The 19043-nt window shown below is 36.4% G+C and overlaps 2 protein-coding genes across 2 annotated transcripts in view; both read right to left on the bottom strand.

The window, feature by feature from the left end:
* LOC140167505 (myosin light chain kinase, smooth muscle-like) overlaps nt 1-1782 on the bottom strand; it is a 34857-nt gene extending 33075 nt beyond the window's left edge. The window contains exons 1-2 of the mRNA XM_072190811.1: nt 1664-1782; nt 964-1135 (exon numbers count right to left, since the gene is read on the bottom strand). Coding sequence (XP_072046912.1) covers nt 964-1135; nt 1664-1673 — 182 coding nt within the window. The 5' untranslated portion in view covers nt 1674-1782. The remainder of the gene's footprint in view (nt 1-963; nt 1136-1663) is intronic.
* Nucleotides 1783-1860: 78 nt separating this feature from the next.
* The window catches only part of LOC140167504 (uncharacterized), a 32233-nt gene continuing 15050 nt past the window's right edge, over nt 1861-19043 (bottom strand). The window contains exons 8-26 of the mRNA XM_072190810.1: nt 18049-18225; nt 17229-17408; nt 16181-16306; nt 15214-15402; nt 14078-14254; nt 13270-13419; nt 12530-12655; nt 11206-11397; nt 10682-10865; nt 9802-9983; nt 8691-8880; nt 7843-8064; nt 7246-7390; nt 6343-6512; nt 5532-5687; nt 5145-5303; nt 4150-4318; nt 3433-3601; nt 1861-1992 (exon numbers count right to left, since the gene is read on the bottom strand). Of these exons, the coding sequence (XP_072046911.1) occupies nt 1957-1992; nt 3433-3601; nt 4150-4318; nt 5145-5303; nt 5532-5687; nt 6343-6512; nt 7246-7390; nt 7843-8064; nt 8691-8880; nt 9802-9983; nt 10682-10865; nt 11206-11397; nt 12530-12655; nt 13270-13419; nt 14078-14254; nt 15214-15402; nt 16181-16306; nt 17229-17408; nt 18049-18225 (3099 nt within the window). The 3' untranslated portion in view covers nt 1861-1956. The remainder of the gene's footprint in view (nt 1993-3432; nt 3602-4149; nt 4319-5144; nt 5304-5531; nt 5688-6342; nt 6513-7245; nt 7391-7842; nt 8065-8690; nt 8881-9801; nt 9984-10681; nt 10866-11205; nt 11398-12529; nt 12656-13269; nt 13420-14077; nt 14255-15213; nt 15403-16180; nt 16307-17228; nt 17409-18048; nt 18226-19043) is intronic.

The raw sequence follows: 19043 nt of genomic DNA, 5'->3' as shown, positions 1-19043 counted from the left end.
CAATAAGCACCTCCCCAAATTTGGAAAAGTATACAAAAGTCCCAAAATATCAGAATTAGGGGAAGAAAGTCCACTTTTCACAAAATTGCCCCCCCCCCCTTGGAAAAAAGTCCACTTTTTCAAAATCAGCACCCCCCCCCAAAAAAAACCTGGCGCCAATGGTGACCAACTGTTAAAACTTTTAATTGCCAGCAAATGGGATAGGATAGGTCAAAATTAAAGTTTTGATTGTTTTTAAGTTCTCAAGATGGCATCAAAGTCAAAAAGAACTTTGACAAACTTTTTGGGAACAAGGAGAAGGAGGATGAAACAATAAAATCAGGGAATCCAAAAGCTATGGATACTAATGAATGAAGCTAGTATATAGTACTAGTGGTGTTATGGAAGGTCATGGAACTGGAAATGGAAGCCTAAAAAACTTTAAATTGAATGTAGATTTAAACCATTGCGGCAGAACAACTTCGAGCGGTTGGCGCCTCAGTTTGGAGCAAAATTTGGGCGCCTAAATTTATAAAGTTAGAAGCCATTGGCTCCTCAATCGGTTTTTGCACCGTACATCACTGATTAGGCCAAAAAAAAGACCTTTGCTTGCCCTCAACTGACCGACCCTAATTTTGGAAATCAGAAAAAAGTTGTTTTTTTCTATTTACTATACAAAAGAATACCAACCCTAATTTTGGAAATTCTTGAAAAAGGTTTTATTTTCAAATTTTGCATTCTGAAGATGTAAAAAAATGTATTTAGAGCTTGTGTTCAACGTTTTAGTTGTTTTATTGTTAGTTGATTCATTTTGACACCAAAATTGTCTGATTTTTCATATTTTGAGCCTTAAACAGTTGAGTTTGCTAGTAATAAAAAAAAGAAAAAAGAAAAGAAATCCCGACGACCGACCCAATTGTTAAACTTCATTTGAGGGCAAGCAAACAAATTTTTTTTCTCTGCCTTACAGGGGCCAGTTCTTACCATGTGACAGTTGGTGTTGGTTCTCCTTGTATTTGTAATTCTAGAGTCAATGGCATGCCTTCATCTACTATTTGGTCTTGTGGTACCTTGAGGAACACAGGTGATTTCATCTGAGATAACATAGTCTGCTCTGATGACACTTTGGGCTCTTCTTTGGGCTCTATTCTAGGAGCTATGGAAAGAAACAGAGATGAACATTTTTGTAAATCTTTTTTAAAGCTTGTTATTGTTGGATCGGGAACATTTCGACTGCTCAGCACCAGAAGTGGGTAAGTGCAATAGCTGCCATGTATAGCTGCTACATGTAGATGAGTACAATATACTGTGTGTAAATTGTCAAATGTTCACAGGGCAGCTATTGCTCTTTCTCACCTCTGGCACTGAGCTGTCGACTTAAAAATAATTCAGATGCAGTTTTATCATTATTTCAGATTGCACTTTTATAAGCAGACACTGTAAATATTTTGTAAGACATAAGACTATGTCTAAATATTTAAAGATTTTATGCTTCTCTCACTGCTGCTTGATATGAAACGGCACCGGAATATAAGGCCTTACGACAAGACCAGACTAGCACTTTCAACACCTAAATCAGATACATGTGGTATTTTGAGGAACACAAGTGGTTTCATCTGAGCCAGCTTAACCTGCTCTAACGACACTTTGGGCTCTTGTTTTGGAAAAATTTCCATTTTCTCACCTCTGACCATAAGTTGCACAGTTTCTTTAGCTTTTACCGACAGGGTTAGACGCTGTACACGCAGTAGTGTCCTGTATCCTCTGGCAATGCTTCGCTAATAAACAGCGTGATACTTGTTGCCATCTTGAAGTTGCTTGGTAAATCCGGGGCTCACAGGATGACCATCCTTGCTCCAACTGACCGTGGGAGGTGGATAGGCTGCTACTTGCATGGTCAGTGAGACTGGTGTGCATTCGCCCACTACCTGGTCATCTGGGACGATAAGAATTTGGGGAACTGCATAGGAGTTGTGGCTATGGGAGGTTGGAAAGTTGGCTGGGCATGAGCAGCTGTTGGAAATAAATTGTACAAACACAAAAATAAAACACATTATAACACATGATGACGAGGAAGTTCTCAAAGCGCTCCCGTAAGCTTAAATAACCAAGTAGTGTTGAAGTTTAAATTAATAATTTTCACATTATAACACACTTTATCAGAGAAATTTATTTATTTATTTAGTCAATAAATTACTGAAATTGAGATCCAGTCCTCAATTCTCTCTTGAACTGTACACACATCAATAATCACCAAAATATAGAATATCTCAATGGAAGCAATCCTTCGGATCTGTTCAATTTGGCTTGGAGTAGTTTTAAACCAAATTGTACAAACCTGACAGTGTAAGTTAAGGGTAGACGAGGTATTGTTGGTCGAAGCAACCTAAAAATCGATTTTCATTATCTAGATCAATATATTATTGAAAAGTAACACCTTGATGTTTTGCAAAAGTTCATTCTACAAATCGTATACTTTGCAAACTTGCTTAATTTATTGTTGTTAATGAGTTATGTACGTTTTACAAAAGTGTTGTTGTTTCAGCCCTCTTTACAACGTAACTCAAGAACCGCAGCACCTATAAAAGTATATCTGTGATATTTTAATTCTTCTACACGCTCGCTATGAATTAAGCAATGTAGTTTTTAAAGCTCACTACCATTCGTAAGATGCTGTGAACTACCAAATCACAACAGTTTAAAATAATTAATAACCTTAAGGGCCCATTCAGTGATTTGCTCATCCGGATGATCGTAAAAATCATCAAAATTCAGGTTTTAGCACCTTTGTCACTATCATAGATGTGCTAACATACCCTGCTAGTGGTTAAGCTGAAAGCCGTGTATTTAAGACAAAATAAGACATTTTACACGAATCTGTAATTTAGATACTGACAGTAGGCCCTATCTAAATTAGCTACATGTATTAGAATGAGGCTTCAACTTTGTCAGTACTGCTGTTTTCTTTGTTTTTGCAAAATTTGTCATTTCAAAAATACCAAATGACAATTTGAATGACTTATCCTTCACTTTTAAGCAATTTATAAACAATTTTAATTTTTTTTTACACTTGCGCTGGGATCACTGAATGGGTCTTTAAGTACAGTATTGCTATTTTTTCACACTTCACATATTTTACCAGCCTATCATGTTGTCAAATTGCAAATTAATTCTTCACTTTCATAAACCTGGACAATCAAGAAATCAACATGACAGTAGGTGCTTTTAAGATGTGGTGGTACCGGAGGATTCCGAGGGTACGTTCTCATTCAAACCACATCAAGGGCTAGTTAGGGCAATATGACTACAGGGACAAACAGACTTAAACTTACAGGATACACAACAGGAATGTAGCCATAGCTGCTTGGAGTGCGAAAAGCACAATTATTAACATAACGCAATAATTTCTGCTTTTTTAAAAATGTAACCTCCCAAGTTTGAAACTGTACTCACGTTTGACACTGAGTCTGGTAGCTCTTTCAGTCTTGCCAGCAGGGTTAGATGCCACACAGGTATAGAAACCTGAGTCTTTGGGTTTAGTACTGTCAAACACCAAGGAATACTTATTGCCCTCTTGACGATCTTGGCTTCCCTTGGATCTATTGGTTCACGGTTCTTCATCCTGTGATGAAAATGAACAAATGTTAATATAAACAATAAACAGAATTCCTTTTTACAAGACTCACATCCCCTGTCATTGATTGGTTACTCACCATTATTTGTTTCTTGTTTCACCAATGTAACAAGATATGCCAATGAAAAACTTGTATTACAAATTTCAGCTGCAACTTATATTCCATTTTTTAGTCAATTGGTACATGCATGAATCACACAGGGCTGACATTGCCATGACTGTACTTTGTTCAACCAAGAAGTTGGAAAATAATTTGGCTTTTGTTACTGGATGTGTCAATAAAGTCCCTTTTTACACTTGTATAAATTCACATAAGCACACACCAGTCACACAGTGGCCATGTGCATGTTTCAATCCGGCCCTGAGTCCATTGTATGATAGAAGAACAAAACACCTACAAAACCTTCAGGTACATTTTAAGCCCAAATATCGAACTCCTTTTTATTTATATTTCTTAGAAAATACCACAAAGAAAAAAAAATCTTATATCAGCCCAAAGTGTCAATGATTAAATCTCTCAAATGGTGTATACCTACCACATAACTTGTGGCATAGGTTCAGCATCAACCTCCACTGTCAGACAGACTGGTGTTCCTTCTGTTACTGTCTGGTCTTCAGGAACCTCCAGGAACTTTGGTGCTCTTGCTTTTGCTAGAGCAACCTTGCCTGCTGACACCTTGGGGTCATCTCTAGGAGTTATGGAGCCTGTGGTAATGAAAAGTGGTATAGATGTTAACATGAGAATACAACTTTTAGTTTGATACTATGTTTTCACTCTTGTTACAACAGCACATCCTCAAATGTGACGTGCCACTTTTGGACAGGTTATTAATTCTGAGGTTTTTGCTCCACAATGCTGTTTTCCCCAATGAAATCGGACATTCCTAAGCAAAGATAATGGTATTATAAAATTGGAAATTGAGATATCGGCCTTTAAAAATATTATTGACAATGTTGAGAGTAGGAATTACCTTGAAAAATTTCTCAAAAAACAAGATTATATTCTGAAACTATTAGACAATATTTTAAACATTAATAACATCACAAATTCGACAAACCGAAATTGTGAAAAAATCACCCCGGGGAGATTTTTGGCTATTTCTCTATTTACTTAATTCTGCCCAAAAGTATCTCCTTTTGACATGGCATGTCACAAATGTTTTATTTATACCAAACAGTTTTGTTTTTTTCTAAAGATCATGCTTATTCAGTACACTACCATCATCACTTACTTCTAATGCAATCAAACTTTTGTCTACCAATTATTCAGCTAATTTTTTTTAAAGATAAAATCCAAAATGGTGTCAACAAGATGGTTATTACTTAGATTACCATCATCTGAAAAAGTACTTTTGTCAAACATAAACTCAGCAGTGCTTGTTTAGTTGAAAATCATAGACTGATATTTTATCATACAGGAATTTACCAATTATATTAGTCCAAAGTGTTGTCCATTATCAGTGTCATGGACATCATCTTAATATGTGCAATAAGAGGGGGAACATTTTGTTATTTGATGCATTTTTCTTACTTTTGACAGCAAGTCGTATCGTTTTCTCAGCTGTGCCTGCTGGATTGCTTGCAGTACATGTGTAGACACCAGTATCTTCAGCCAACGCTCCAATTAGCAAAGCATGCGCTGCCAGCTTTTTAGTGTCTTGGTGAAACCTGGGCTTACTGGCTGACCATTCTTACTCCTGAAAATACAAAAACAAAGAGATGATAATTTATATTACAGGACATAGTAGACAATCAAAGACGGACCATATTGATTAAATTATTCACATGTTCAAATGGAATTACTCATTCAGGTAACTCAATTTGAAATTTACATCCCCTGTGTGGAAGATTAAGGTCATGTCTTTCATAGGTGGGTGTATGGATTTTAACTAGAATAGTTCATTTTATGAAGACTTACCATGTGATCTTTGAGCTGGATCAGCTTCAACTTCTACCAAAAAGTTTTGCTGGTGCCCTTCATTTACTGTGTGCTCCTTTGGAGTCTCCAAGAACCGTGGTGGCTTCATGGGAGCTGATTGCACTGTTGGCCTAGCAATTGGCTTGATTTCAAATGCTATAGAAAAACAAATATTTATCATTCATCACTGGATCAGAATAGTGATCTAACTCTTTGGTTAAAAGACATATTCAAATTAAGAAATTACATGCAAATAGACAATTCATCACATGAAGGCCAATCTTGAGGTTGCAAAATAAAATGGCTTCTGGTGCCAATGCTATTGATGACATGTGAAAGAATTTGAACTATTCAAAGTATCAATTGGATCTAAACATAGTGTTTATGAACTATTTTTATTCACTTTTACCCAAAAAGATGGAAATTGATATCATTAGTATACTTTGCAGTATTCAGTAAATTGAATTGGTGCCTATATTGGATACTGGAAGTGCTAAAAAAAAGCTACGCACAGGCACAACGCCTAGACGTTGATCCACTAACGCCCGAGTCTCCTTGAAAACATCCGGGGTGTGGACACAATCTCTATTTTCAATTTGGCCAATCTATAAAGGGTGGATCTCACACACTGTCATGTTTCCTAACCACAATACCCCCCCCCCACAGCCATACCAAAAAACACCACACCCTGGTTGTCTGCCATGGATCGGGCATCCGGTGCATCCTGCCCCAACCACCCCTAGAATATAATAGTGCTGATGTACTAGCCATGAATGTCTCAAAAAGAATAAAATTTTACAAAAACACTCACGTTTCACTGCTAATGTCATTGTCTTTTCAACTTTTCCTACTGGATTGGAAGCAGTGCATGCGTAAACACCGCCATCATCAGGTAGAGCGTTGTCAATCAGGAGAGAGTACTTATCACCATCCAGAGTAAACTTGAAGATATCTGGGCTGAGAGGGACTGCATTCTTTGACCTAAAATAAATATGAAGTAGCAACAAATAGTTATACATTATACATTTGACTTATTAATAACTTCTCCAAAATTTCCCCTTCACAAAAATTGCACATTCCACAGCAGTTGCAGATAATTACGACTTTAGGTAAGGTATGGAGTAGATGCACTATGTAACTGCAATCTACAGAACATACTTGTCGCATTGTATACCAAGTGGGCCAGCAGGGCCTTATATATTTCTTCATAGTATCATATCATTTTAGACAGAAAACCCAATTTTGACCACCCTAATTTTTTTAACCTTACTATAGCCCAGCTGAATACATGAATATGTGCAAGTTAACATAGAGCTGTTGAGCACGAAAATCTCCTGTCATTGGCCCCTGAACATGTTTTTTAAGCCAAACCTCCTATGTAACCTCTTTGCAATTTTGTTTTAAGGGCCAGAAGTATATAAGAGGTGTTTACTGCACAACGGTAGCCAACATCTAACTCATTTACCTTCATCGCATCACTAGATAAGAGATTATTAACCCCATGGCTACTACTGCCTTTCTTACAGTGCCCTGATTGGTTAATTACATGATATAATCATCCGAGTATCCAATAAAAAAATAGCTTTAAGATCTCTTAGCAATTTTAAGCTTAATCTCCTTCAGCCCTACTGACTATTCTTAACATATCTCTGATTGGCTGAATACATGATATAACCTTCTTTGTAACCAATCAAAATAGTTCTTAGAGACTTACCATACAACTTTAGGTGTTGGTGTACCATCCACCTGTGCAGTGAGTTTGACAGGAGTTCCCTCATCCACTCTCTTATCAGGTGAGATGTATAGAATACGAGGAGCTTTGCCTGGTGGCTGATGGAGGCGAGCCCATTCCTCTGGAGCTAAATATATGATAACATGTGACATATTGATTATTATGTGTTCAATAAACTCATATAAAAAAAAAGTATCATTATTTAAAAATATAGTGAGAGTAAAATGTTTTATGGTCAATTGTCTATTTTGGCTTCAGTTATACCTGATACATATTGTCCTGGGTAGGATATGCTCACCGAGGAGCACATGTTGCTTTGAATTGTTCATACATTAGCACTACAACAGTATTATAGCAATTTTTCAAAGTAAAACCGAAATACCTATTACAATACATCCAATAGTCTAAGGAAATGAATGAGATGTCATTGGAGCTGGTGTTATCACAAAATACTTTTAAAACATAATTAAGAGGGAAATAAAGTGGCAATTTCTCTGAGACAACTGCACACCGGAAAATGAAAGATATATGCTTGCAAAATCATGTATGAATAATTGTAAACTTGTTCAAACCACTTACTGACAACTTTCATATTGGCAGCGCATGTAGCTTCACCCACTTGGTTGACAGCCTTGCATATATAGGTACCACCCAAGCCCATATTGGCTCTTGGGAACATCAATGTACATGAGTCATCATCTCCAAATTCCATCTGGATGTCCTTACTCTCGTGGACTTGGACGCCATCTTTTTCCCAGAATACATCAGGCTCTGGCTCCCCCTTGACGACACAATCCATTTCTAATGATGAAAATAATCGAACAAATTAAATACCATTTAGTATAATTACGAAATTCAGGATTCACAACAATCAGTAGTAATTGAATGTCTATATCAAAATAAACCAATTGCAACACATCAGATGTTGTTTAAGTTAGATCTTACCATTTCCACTTGCTGAACTAGCTCTGTTATGCTAGCCACTGCTAGAGCTTCATATAGTCCATGCATGCACACATTAGGCATTCTGTTAGATCACATATACCTTGCTGTGGAGGTTCCTAGATCTAACTTGGTCAGCCACAAGAGATCATTTCTCCCCTTTTCTGCCAGCATATGAAATACCCTTCTTGAACATATTTCCAGCCGGTATATGCAGAGTTTCAAGTAGGAGGTAAACCAACCCATCAGTACCATACCATTTTTCATCTTGGCAATTCAGTGACATCAATGCCCAAACCACTGGTGTACACATGCATGCATTTAAAGATACCTAATAGATGCATGCACGACAAAGCTTCCTTAACCCATAGACATCACTGATTTGTCAATATGAAAATAGTCTACATATCAAATGGCTGATGTTAATGCCTTGATGAGCCTTGACAGAAAAAAATATCATTTTATATAATTTGACTACTACTTACGAGCATATTTGCCGTCCTGCACAAGGACATCCTTGGAGGCCTGAGTGAAGTATGGCAGTGTCTCATACACTTCTTTTGGCTCTGGTTTAGGCAATTTGGCAAGATCAACCTCATCACGGACTGGTTTAATCTCTTGTTTACGCACTGGTTCATCGACATACAGGGGCTGCTTGAATACTGGGCGTGCAAACTGTGATGAAGAACAAAATTCAGTGAGTTTTTACTACCTTTATTGCACGTAATACAACAAACATCAAAACATGATACACAGTACATGCAAATACTGACAAGATAGACAGACAGACAGATGATTCACCATATGGGGAGTTAAATACAGTAGGGCAATGTGGACGCCTTTTCGAGCTTTGCTCTTGTGATTGTCCTACCATCGTTTTCTCTACCTTTTGTTACTGTATATAATTATGATATGATGGTGAAATAAATTTGAACTTGAACTTGAAGTAGTACAAATGAAAATGTCACCAAGAGTAAGCAATTCAGTGACAATAACACCTTAAGGACGCACGATTCTTGTTAATTGTTGGTGATCCTTACATGAAAACAGAAGACACAGAAGTACTGTATATCTGGATACTTCAGTTGTATTCATTTTTCAAGACCTTGACTGTTCTTAGCAGTTTTTGTGGTTTCTTGGTACGAATAGTTAGTAAGGCTGAATGGGATTATCCTTTAAGTTCCTAAGAGATCTAAAAGCTCTATATTGATTGGTTACTCAGATAATTATATCATTTAATGAACCAATCAGGGGAACTGTAAGAAAGGCAGTGATACCCAAGGGGTTAAGGGAACAAACCAAAAGATTGATGACGCCCTATAGATGAAACTAGTTTCATTTAGGGGAGGTAAAAATACTGATTACCTTTGTAAAAAAAAACACCTGTCTGAAGAATGTGTCATTATTATTATGTCAAAATTTTCTACATTTTATTATTGTGTTTCTGGTAGGGAGGAAGGGAGTCGGTTGAGAAACAAAACTAGTAACGCTTATGGGACGCCATCAATCTTTTGGTTTGTTCCCTAAGCATAATTGCAGAAAACCCCTCCTGATTCAACTCTCAATGTTTGGATTATTTCAAGGCCCTATTCCTACCTCTGTTGGTTGCTTAGTTGCTGCAAAGAGTGGTTCCTCCTGCACAGGTTTCCTCCTCTTAGCCTCCTCCTCAGCTTTAAGTTTATCGGCAAGGTTGTTCAGATTGATATTGGTGTCTTTAAGTTTGTCTACTAGATTATTGACATCCATGTTTAATGTGCTCACATAGGTTGGTACGGTGCCTGTAGAGTACAATGGATTTCAAGTTTTGTGAATTATAAAACTTTGATTGTTTGAAAAGCTTCTCTAAAACTATTCTCAACTGCACAATTATGCAGCAAAAGTTGGCACACATTTGGTTACAAGAACACCTATGGTAAAGTTGCACTGTACTTATGCCACATCACCATTATTTTTGAAGTGCTGAAAAATGATGCTCTTTTGGTGTCAAACCTAGACCCTTCCCTAACCTCTCAACCCTCCCCTTCCCCACTAACCAATCTTGGAGAGTACTAGGCAAACATGAACAAAACTGCAGGATTCAACGTTAATCGGAGGAATGAAGGGCTTATTTATATTACCATATATTAAAAGTGTCCCAATGCTTTTGATGGGCATTGTAAGTTGCATAAAATAATTAAGCGGTTTAAAAGGTTCACAGTGACTCTATACTATTAGTCTTTCTGACATTGCCAACCACAAAATGGACATTTTAACCCCATGAGAACTACCTGCCGATTGGCCAAAAAGAAGTTTTCATTATCAATTGGACCAATCAGCAACATGTTAGAATAATATCACCACACACAAAAATTGGAGTGAATTATTTGCAAAGCTCCATTCTGATTGGTGATTAAAGTGAAGATATTATGTAATTGACCAATCAGGGGCAATGTTAGATCAGCAGATAGTGCTCCGGGGGTTAAATTGAAACACTTACTAAATAAATCCACACCCATCTCATTGAGTTTCTTCAATCTGGCCTGCTGTGGTGGCACCTGTGTGTCAATGAACTTATCCACATGTTCAACCAGTTTGTGAGCATCATCAGGCTTCTTGACCATTGGTACCTTGCGTCCGGCGGCTACCAGGAATTCCTTGCCTTTGTTCTGCCATTCTATTGACTGTAAATCATTTGAAAATAAACGAGTAGATTAGTAAAGTATGAGTTGCGTAAAATGTGTTCTACCTAGACGTTGATCCACTAATTTAATTATTCAGCAGAATTTTCATCAGCTGCTTCCTACAAGAAATTTGTCTGAATAAAATATTGCATTTCAAACATACTTATAAAAGTACTGAAATACCTTATTTCAATATAGTAATCCACAAAATCATTTACCACCAAGTTTTACAATGGGTGAAGGTCCAATAAATATGGTATGTCCTTGTAATATTATGTTCTTAACACTCATGGATGCAGAACCTTAACCAGCCTAAAACACATAACCCATCACAACCCACCTGTCTATAGGTCTTGTGGAATTCCAACGCTTCTCCCAGTTTATCCCTATGATCTGCGATATCCTTGTTTAAGTTACTCCATCTGTTTTGCACATCATCGATGTCATTGCGCACTGCGGGGGCGTCTTGCGGGTAGTAGTCCAAGCAGAAGTATGCCGAGGAGACAAAATTCTTAACCTGATCTTCCAGAGGCTAGAATAAAAAACAAGCAACCAATCTTGAGTTATTACATGTTCAAGATGCTAGGAAAAACTTTATCTGCACCAAGACTGGATCATCAGCTTGAGGTGTGTAATGCATAGACTGGCTTCACTTCTTGACACCACACAGGATATCATCAAGATTCTGATGTAAAGTAACTCACAGAAAGTTATGAGCAGTTTGTAACTTTGAAACTGACAACAGACTTCTATTACATAATGTTGAGCATCAGTCATTTTAATGACTAAAAGAGATTAAAAGAGATTAAAATCTCTTTTATTAAATCTATTGTAGATTAGGTCATACCTTCCTTTTGGTATATGTTTCCTTTGGTACATTCATATATTTTCATGACTAAATGGCTTAGTCATGAAAATATATTCATATACTTTCATGACTAAATGGTTTAGTCATGAAAATATATGAATGAACCTGCTCATACATACCAGAAAATTTTGTGATTCTTATTTCATCAAAATAATAATAAAAAATTACAAGTAACATTATTAAACAAAATGATTTTTCTTAATTTTCCCTACCCAGCGATCGCAGATCCGGGCCACCAGGCATTAACATTGTTTATGCCTGGCTATCGACAAATCACACACATTGTTAAATAGCGTGTGTGTGTGGATGGCTGGCCATGCATGATATCAAAATGATGTTGAATAAAGTCATACCTTCTTGTGACATGTGTTATCTGCATTAATTTAAAAACTATATAATTATGTTTTATTTTTTATTTTTTATTTTAAATATGACAACTTCACTGCCATCATTTGCCCCAATATGTCACCTTTCAAATTAACCATATTGGGTTATTCCACTTAAAATCCACACCACCCCTGTGGAAGATTTTGGAAATATGTTCCACAGAGTGAATATGAGTTTTAAATGGAATTAACACATTAGGCAGCTCCATTTGAATTTCATACACCCTCTGAGAAAGATTCAACCTGAATCTTCCACAGAGGAAGGGTGAGTTTCAAATAGAGCTGCCTAATTCCATTTAAAATTCATACTCCACCTGTGGAATATGTTTCCAAAATCTTCCACAGGGGTGGTGTGGATTACAAATGGAATAGCCCATTATGTCAAGTTAAATTTAGTGAATGTCACTTACTGGTAGTCTGTTTGTAGTCCAATCAGCAAATTTCTCAATGATGACTGTGACGGATTCTACCGTGTCACCATATTTTCCTTTCATGTTAGCGAGCTCACCTCGGGTTCTGTCCAGTGCTTTACACACCTATGGGAAAAAATTACCAAACAAATTAAGGTACGTACATCTTTCAGTTTAAAAACCTCCTACAAATCTGAGACGATAGTTATATTCGTCTCAGCTACAAATAGTGACAGAATTATTTATAAGCTGTGTATAATTTATTGTAACAGTAAGATATTAAAATTACTACAAGCAACCAATTCTTTGGCTATTCCAAAAATATATCACTACCCCACGTTTCAATACAGCCTGCTACATTTGCCTATATAATTACACTGTAATTGAGAGGCCACCCACATCAATGTACCAACTACCAACTTCAATTTGCTTTATTCCTTACTGATTCTGTGGTAACTCATTATTGTACTGTAACTAATAGACCTTTAAAATGTAATTCTTATTAATAATTTCAAACTCAAAAACCTGATAATTCAGGACTGCAAAACTGGATTTCCTCAAATATTTTCTGTCAAGAATACAAGCTTTCCCCTCAAATTAATGTTTATTTCTCTTAATTTTCACACACTGCGTTTTCCTTAAACATTGATATTCCCTGAAAGAGATGATCAAATTATTCAAGTTTTCCAGATCTGCTAAATGTTTTTAGATTATCTTGCATACAGAATCCCAGTACATACCTCTTGTTTCTCTACTTTGAGTTGTCTAGGGTCCATACAAGCCAGCAACCTTTTCCTCTGTTTCTCCCATTCTACCAGGTACCTATCCTTGTATGTTTCTATTCTCTTTAATGGTTCTGACAAGTTCACGTTAGCGGCTGACACTGGATCCTATGGAGAACAAAACACACATAAATAAGTAAAAATACTCTTATAGTAGGAATTGCAATTGAATGAACACAGCTTTCAACAGCTGTACTCGATCCAACCACGATCGTGTATCACATATTTCAAACTACAACGCGAACGCACAACTTTGGATACAATACTAACCAATCACAAGTGCGTTGACATGGTTGGATTCGCTTCCGTATTACTCATGCGACAGTTACACACACTGGCAAACATCGCATAGTGTACACAAAAAATTATCACGCTATGTCAGGTGCAAGGGGCATTGTCAGGTTTTTTCATATTGTGTTTTGAACTTCACATTGAGGCCTGTACCAAAATAATCTGATTCCCAAACTTTGAGGTAAATTGCAACAGCAGTTTTGATATTAGAAGAACTGTATGTGTGGTATATCACAATTGGGGATATAAGGCTATCAGATGTTCACAGCAGCTAAATGAAACATACTTCAGGCCTTAAATTTCACCAGGTTATGAGAAAAATACAATCCTTCTTCTGATGCCAAAATCTCTATTTTTGTAGTAAACATTGGGGGATAAGGCTGTCAAATCTCTATTTTTGTAGTAAACATTGGGGGATAAGGCTGTCTATTTGGTTACACAGTGTCATCAGAAACATCTCTTTCAAAGGACTTACAGTTTGTTGAACTCTGATGACGATGCCTTCACCTTCCTTCACAGCATCACCGTATAAATCAGTGAGTTCTTTCTTCTGATCATCATGTTGCTTCAGTCTAATCCTAGCCTGTGAGATGGTGGTGGGTAGTTGCCCATATTTAAAGTCTTGCTCAGCTTCATCCATGGACTTAGTCAGCTGTACATAGAAATGGTAATATTGACAAAAATGAAATCAGAGTTTAAGGTTTTTTCCAACTCGTCATTAGATTCAGTCTAATGGGGGAAAGGAAAGCAATATGACTGCAAAAACTGAAAGCCTTGTCAATGAATTTCATCATTAGGCCATAAAAAGAAAATTGTTTGACTGGCATAACATAAAAAACAAAATTAGGGTAGGTAGGTCAGGATTTTGTTTTTCACTTTTAAAGCTGTAAATTGCATTTGATAAAGGCTTTGGAACTGTTTTTCTTCTTTTAAAAAAAAAATTAATTTTAAATTTTTTTTTGCAAAACAAATATACAAAAACTCTAGGGTCAGGCCTAATTTTAGGGTCAGTTGGGTTACACCAATCAAGCTCATTTTTTAAGGCCTTACGCTAATGTGTGATAAGCAGAGGTTGCATAATTAGACCAAGAAATAATAAAATGTTTTGTTTCAGAAACCAGTGAAGAAAACTATGTACAATCCATAATTTTTCTTAAGTTCTTAGATAGTTCTGATGATAGAATCATAATTTGACCATGAAGAGGCAAGGGTCGGATACATTGCATATTGTGTAGATTTTATTTAAAACAATTGAATATGGTATAACTTTTTTACTTTAAAAATAAAGCTTTTATAAGAAAAATGTTTCAAAATATTGCTCTTGCTCTCTTATAACAGTATCTTGCAGAGTTTAGTGCCACTGATTTACTTGTTAATTTACAGAAGTAGTAATCAGATGTTCAAGGTGCCACTTTGGAAACATCATAGCTAAGTGAGCAAAGGACAGTCCTAAAAACTGCAGGAAGGTTATTTCAAGTATATTATGAAACACAATTTATTGCAGATTTTGCGGTTAAACAATTTATTTAGGAATAAATCAATTCATACAAAATATTGCTTAAAAATTTGTGCAAAAAATCTATCTGTAAAAAAACCATCATGCATCATTACCTTCTTGACATCTTCAAAGAATGCTATTGTCATCTTAAGTAGGACTTGGTATTCTGTGAGTCTCTCTTGGAATCGATGGTGAACCTTCATCAGATCATCAACGATGCGGTCTTTCTCTCCATGAGTGTCTCCCTTCAGACCAAGCATCTCGGCAGTTCTCACACAGTTCTCAATTTTATTGTCAACTTTCTGTAAGAAAATAACGGGAATTTGTACTAAATAATACTTGTTTCCATGAATATTTTGAGCAAATTAAAAAAATTGCAATTTGGATATTTCTAATATTTCTAAATATTTTAAAGAAGATACAGTTGATTTTTTATAATAATTCAATGAAATAAATATATAATATCGTAAAAACTCGATAGTTAGCATATGTGCTTACTATCGAGCGCTTTTAAAACATGCAAACATGAAGAACCCCACCCACGAAAGTATAAAGGGTTTTGAGCAAATCATCAATACACATAGTTATATACGAACAAGTAAACCTGCAAATGTGTGTCTCAACCCCATTAGCTCAGTTGGTAAAGCTCCGGACTTTGGTACAATTTCATGTTTGATAGCGCTTGATAGTAAGCACATATGCTAACTATCGAGTTTTTACGGTAATTAAAGAAATTCAACATATCTTCTCACCTATACAGATAAGGCAAAAACTCAACTATGATGAAGAATATGTTACTGTAACATTATAAAACATGATGGAGGAAAAACCTAATGTGAGATTATTCCCTACAAATGTCGAAAGTGCCTATTAAAACTTATTGGATCATTTGTGGTATTTGAAGCATATTACTAAACATTCTGAAGTGATATTTTTCTCAAATTGGCTAATCCCTACATATTATTTAACAGGAAAATGGAGCTAAAACATGATCTAAACAGGATGGGGAGATACATTCTGAATCTAACACCACAGTGCACAAACCTTTTGAACAAAATTTTTTAAAAAGTGTGTACATACCTGGGCTGTTTCCCGGAACTCTTCCAGCCTTTGTTGTAGTGCTATAGCATCCTCCAATGATCTACCCAGTTGTCCTGCCAGTTGTGGGAAGAAGGCTTGCTCCGTATCCATCACCCATGTGATTACCTAGACAAAGATATAATAAGGTTAGTTACAGCCAAACAAAACATTTACCTGCCAGTTCAATTTCACAAAGATAGATATTGCAGGTACCTAATTGAATCTGAATTATAGTAACAATGGTCTAAAGGAGCGGACAATTGTGATAAACTGTAAGGTTCTCTGAAATCAGACCCTGACCAATACTTGACTCAAAAGACAGATTATCTCAACTCCTCAACTGATGTTTCACTTGCCCAGACTTCCTAAATGGAGAAAGCTCATTGTTTTGTGTTGATATTTTGCTGCTGAATAAAACCTCACTTATTCTACAATATTTTTCAGAGGCTTCCCATTATTAATTTAAATGACTGAAAATGTTTTAATCCAAACTCTTAACACAATTCAGTCATTTATTGGTACATATGTTGTTTTAAAACTATTTATTTGTCTGCTGAATTTTCTTGTTTGTGTACCATGTATCTTTCTTGCATATTTGACAAATGCTCTAAATATAAATTTGAAATCTTTGCTCAAAGTTGCATTCTGGTTCAAACACTTGTATAGGTTTGTCAAATTCTTTTGTATTTTTATAATTGTTTATACAACTGTTCATTATCTGCCTGTATTGGGCTATATCAGTTGAAATCCACACTGCCCATGTGGAAGATACTACCCCTGTGGAAGAGTTTGGAAATATCTTCCACAGGGGAGTATGTTTTCAAATGTAATTAGTCAGGGTTAATCATTTTGAAACCCATATTCCCCTGTATAATGACTTTACCTATATCGTCCACAACTGGAGTGAGTATTTCAAGTGGAAGTTACCCAATTATCTATTCTATTCAAAACTCATACTCCCTCTGTGGAAGACTTTAGCTAAATCTTCCACAGGGGCAGTGTGATTTTTAATGAAATAGCCCAAGTCTGTTTGCTGTGTACCACTCACCTTCCTGGCATATTTCACAAATGCTTCCCATTCTGATTTGAAGTCCTTGGTCTGTGTGGCTTTCTGGTTCCAACCCAGGTACAAGTCTGTCAAAGTCCGCCTACGATCAGCAAAGTCTTTCATCATCCTCTCAACGGTGGGCACAGTGGTCTTGGTATCCAAAGTAGAGTCATTACGAACCTGTTCAGGCATCAATATATATATTATGGTTAAGTATGCTAAAATCATTTCAGAGCTCACAGGACAAGGATAACTATCTCTCTCTGGAAGGTGATACTCGTATACTGCCTTTAAAAGCTAGTGAATTCACTCTCTTCAGCATCTGGAAGTATAGCCTAAGATCAGTGTACATGTGAGACAACAATGCTTGTGTACTGCTTCAATATTGTGACAGACTTACTCAATAACTTGACAGTTGCTGTGTAAATCACTGCCGTATTGGACTTACTACAGATTTCATAGCTGTTATTTACTTTGTATTTTACCTGGGTGAATCAATCAGTGTTCAGGTAGCCGTTCTTCCAGGAAAGGTCTACAAACAGCTAACATTTCAGCATTACTCTGATCTGAACTAGCTGTGCGATACTTATAAAATAGAGCAATGATCTTTCTGCTTTCTGAATAATACTGCATGCACAATAACCTATCATTTCAAGGGTCGGCAAACAAAGGTATTGTTGTGTGACACAATTATTGAAACCCATGAAGCTGAAACATATATGGTTCTTGTGACAAGCAAGTTTGAGTGATGTTTCTCCAATTTTCTAACCAGCCGGACACAATCACTGCAAAATCTTCTCTTTTTAAAAAAAATACCTACCACCTTTGGCACTTCTGTAAGGAAATTCTTGCCAGTGCTTTCCAGCTGGACATGAAGCTCCACCAGATGGTTCCATTTCTCTTGATAATGTAGTACTGATTCCGGGCTTAGTGGACCTGTTTGTTGCTGTGTCATGGTCTTCAATTGATCCTGCATGTTGTCCATGGCATTGGTTAACTAAAGAAAATAAAACATGGTAAATATTGAGGCGACAAAACATATATATAGAGGTTGTGCATATGACGTATCATACCGTAAATATGGCAGACTACTCATATGCATTCAACAAAAGCATGATTGCAATCTACTGCGACATTTTGTCTCACACACATAACATATGCACTATGATCAAATAGGTTGATGACAACATTTGATTGAATGAACTGTACTGCGCCATGATTACAGTGAAGGACACCGGTTCAAATCCTTTGTTTGGAGCCAATCAATATTTTCTTACACAACCTCTATTTATACCTTTTGGATGTGACCTTTGACCACAAAATTGGATAAAGTTTGATATACTTCTGAAACATTGGGTTTTGTTACTTGTACGTTAAAAGAACTATGAGAAGGTCAAATCTTTAGGAAAAATGAAATAAAATTCGCTTTTTGGAAATATGTATAGCGCAAAATAAAAAAAAATCATTGAAAATCTCATTCCAAATATTTTGACTGTTTTTGTCCCACTTACCCTAACATTCCTCCATACTACAAAATATTATGAGCTATATCCACTATGCATCTAGAATATACGTAATTACCCTAAGTCATATATATGCATGTTTTCATTGGCCATGCCAGCAAAACCCTAGTGGCTACTGGTCACCCACCTAGTACTTGGAATGTGAGGGTCTCTGGTTTGAATCCCAACTCTTTTCTGTTCATCTACTCTCTTCATTCCTTCTTTCTTTCCATTTCTCAAAAAGCATTTAGGCATTAGGGTCAATAACCAAGCCTGCAATGACCAAGCACCAGACTATATACCTTGTCTTATC

The sequence above is a fragment of the Amphiura filiformis genome, chromosome 13 (assembly GCF_039555335.1).
Source record: "Amphiura filiformis chromosome 13, Afil_fr2py, whole genome shotgun sequence".
Taxonomy (NCBI): domain Eukaryota; kingdom Metazoa; phylum Echinodermata; class Ophiuroidea; order Amphilepidida; family Amphiuridae; genus Amphiura; species Amphiura filiformis.
This window is presented reverse-complemented; position numbering and strand designations above follow the sequence as displayed.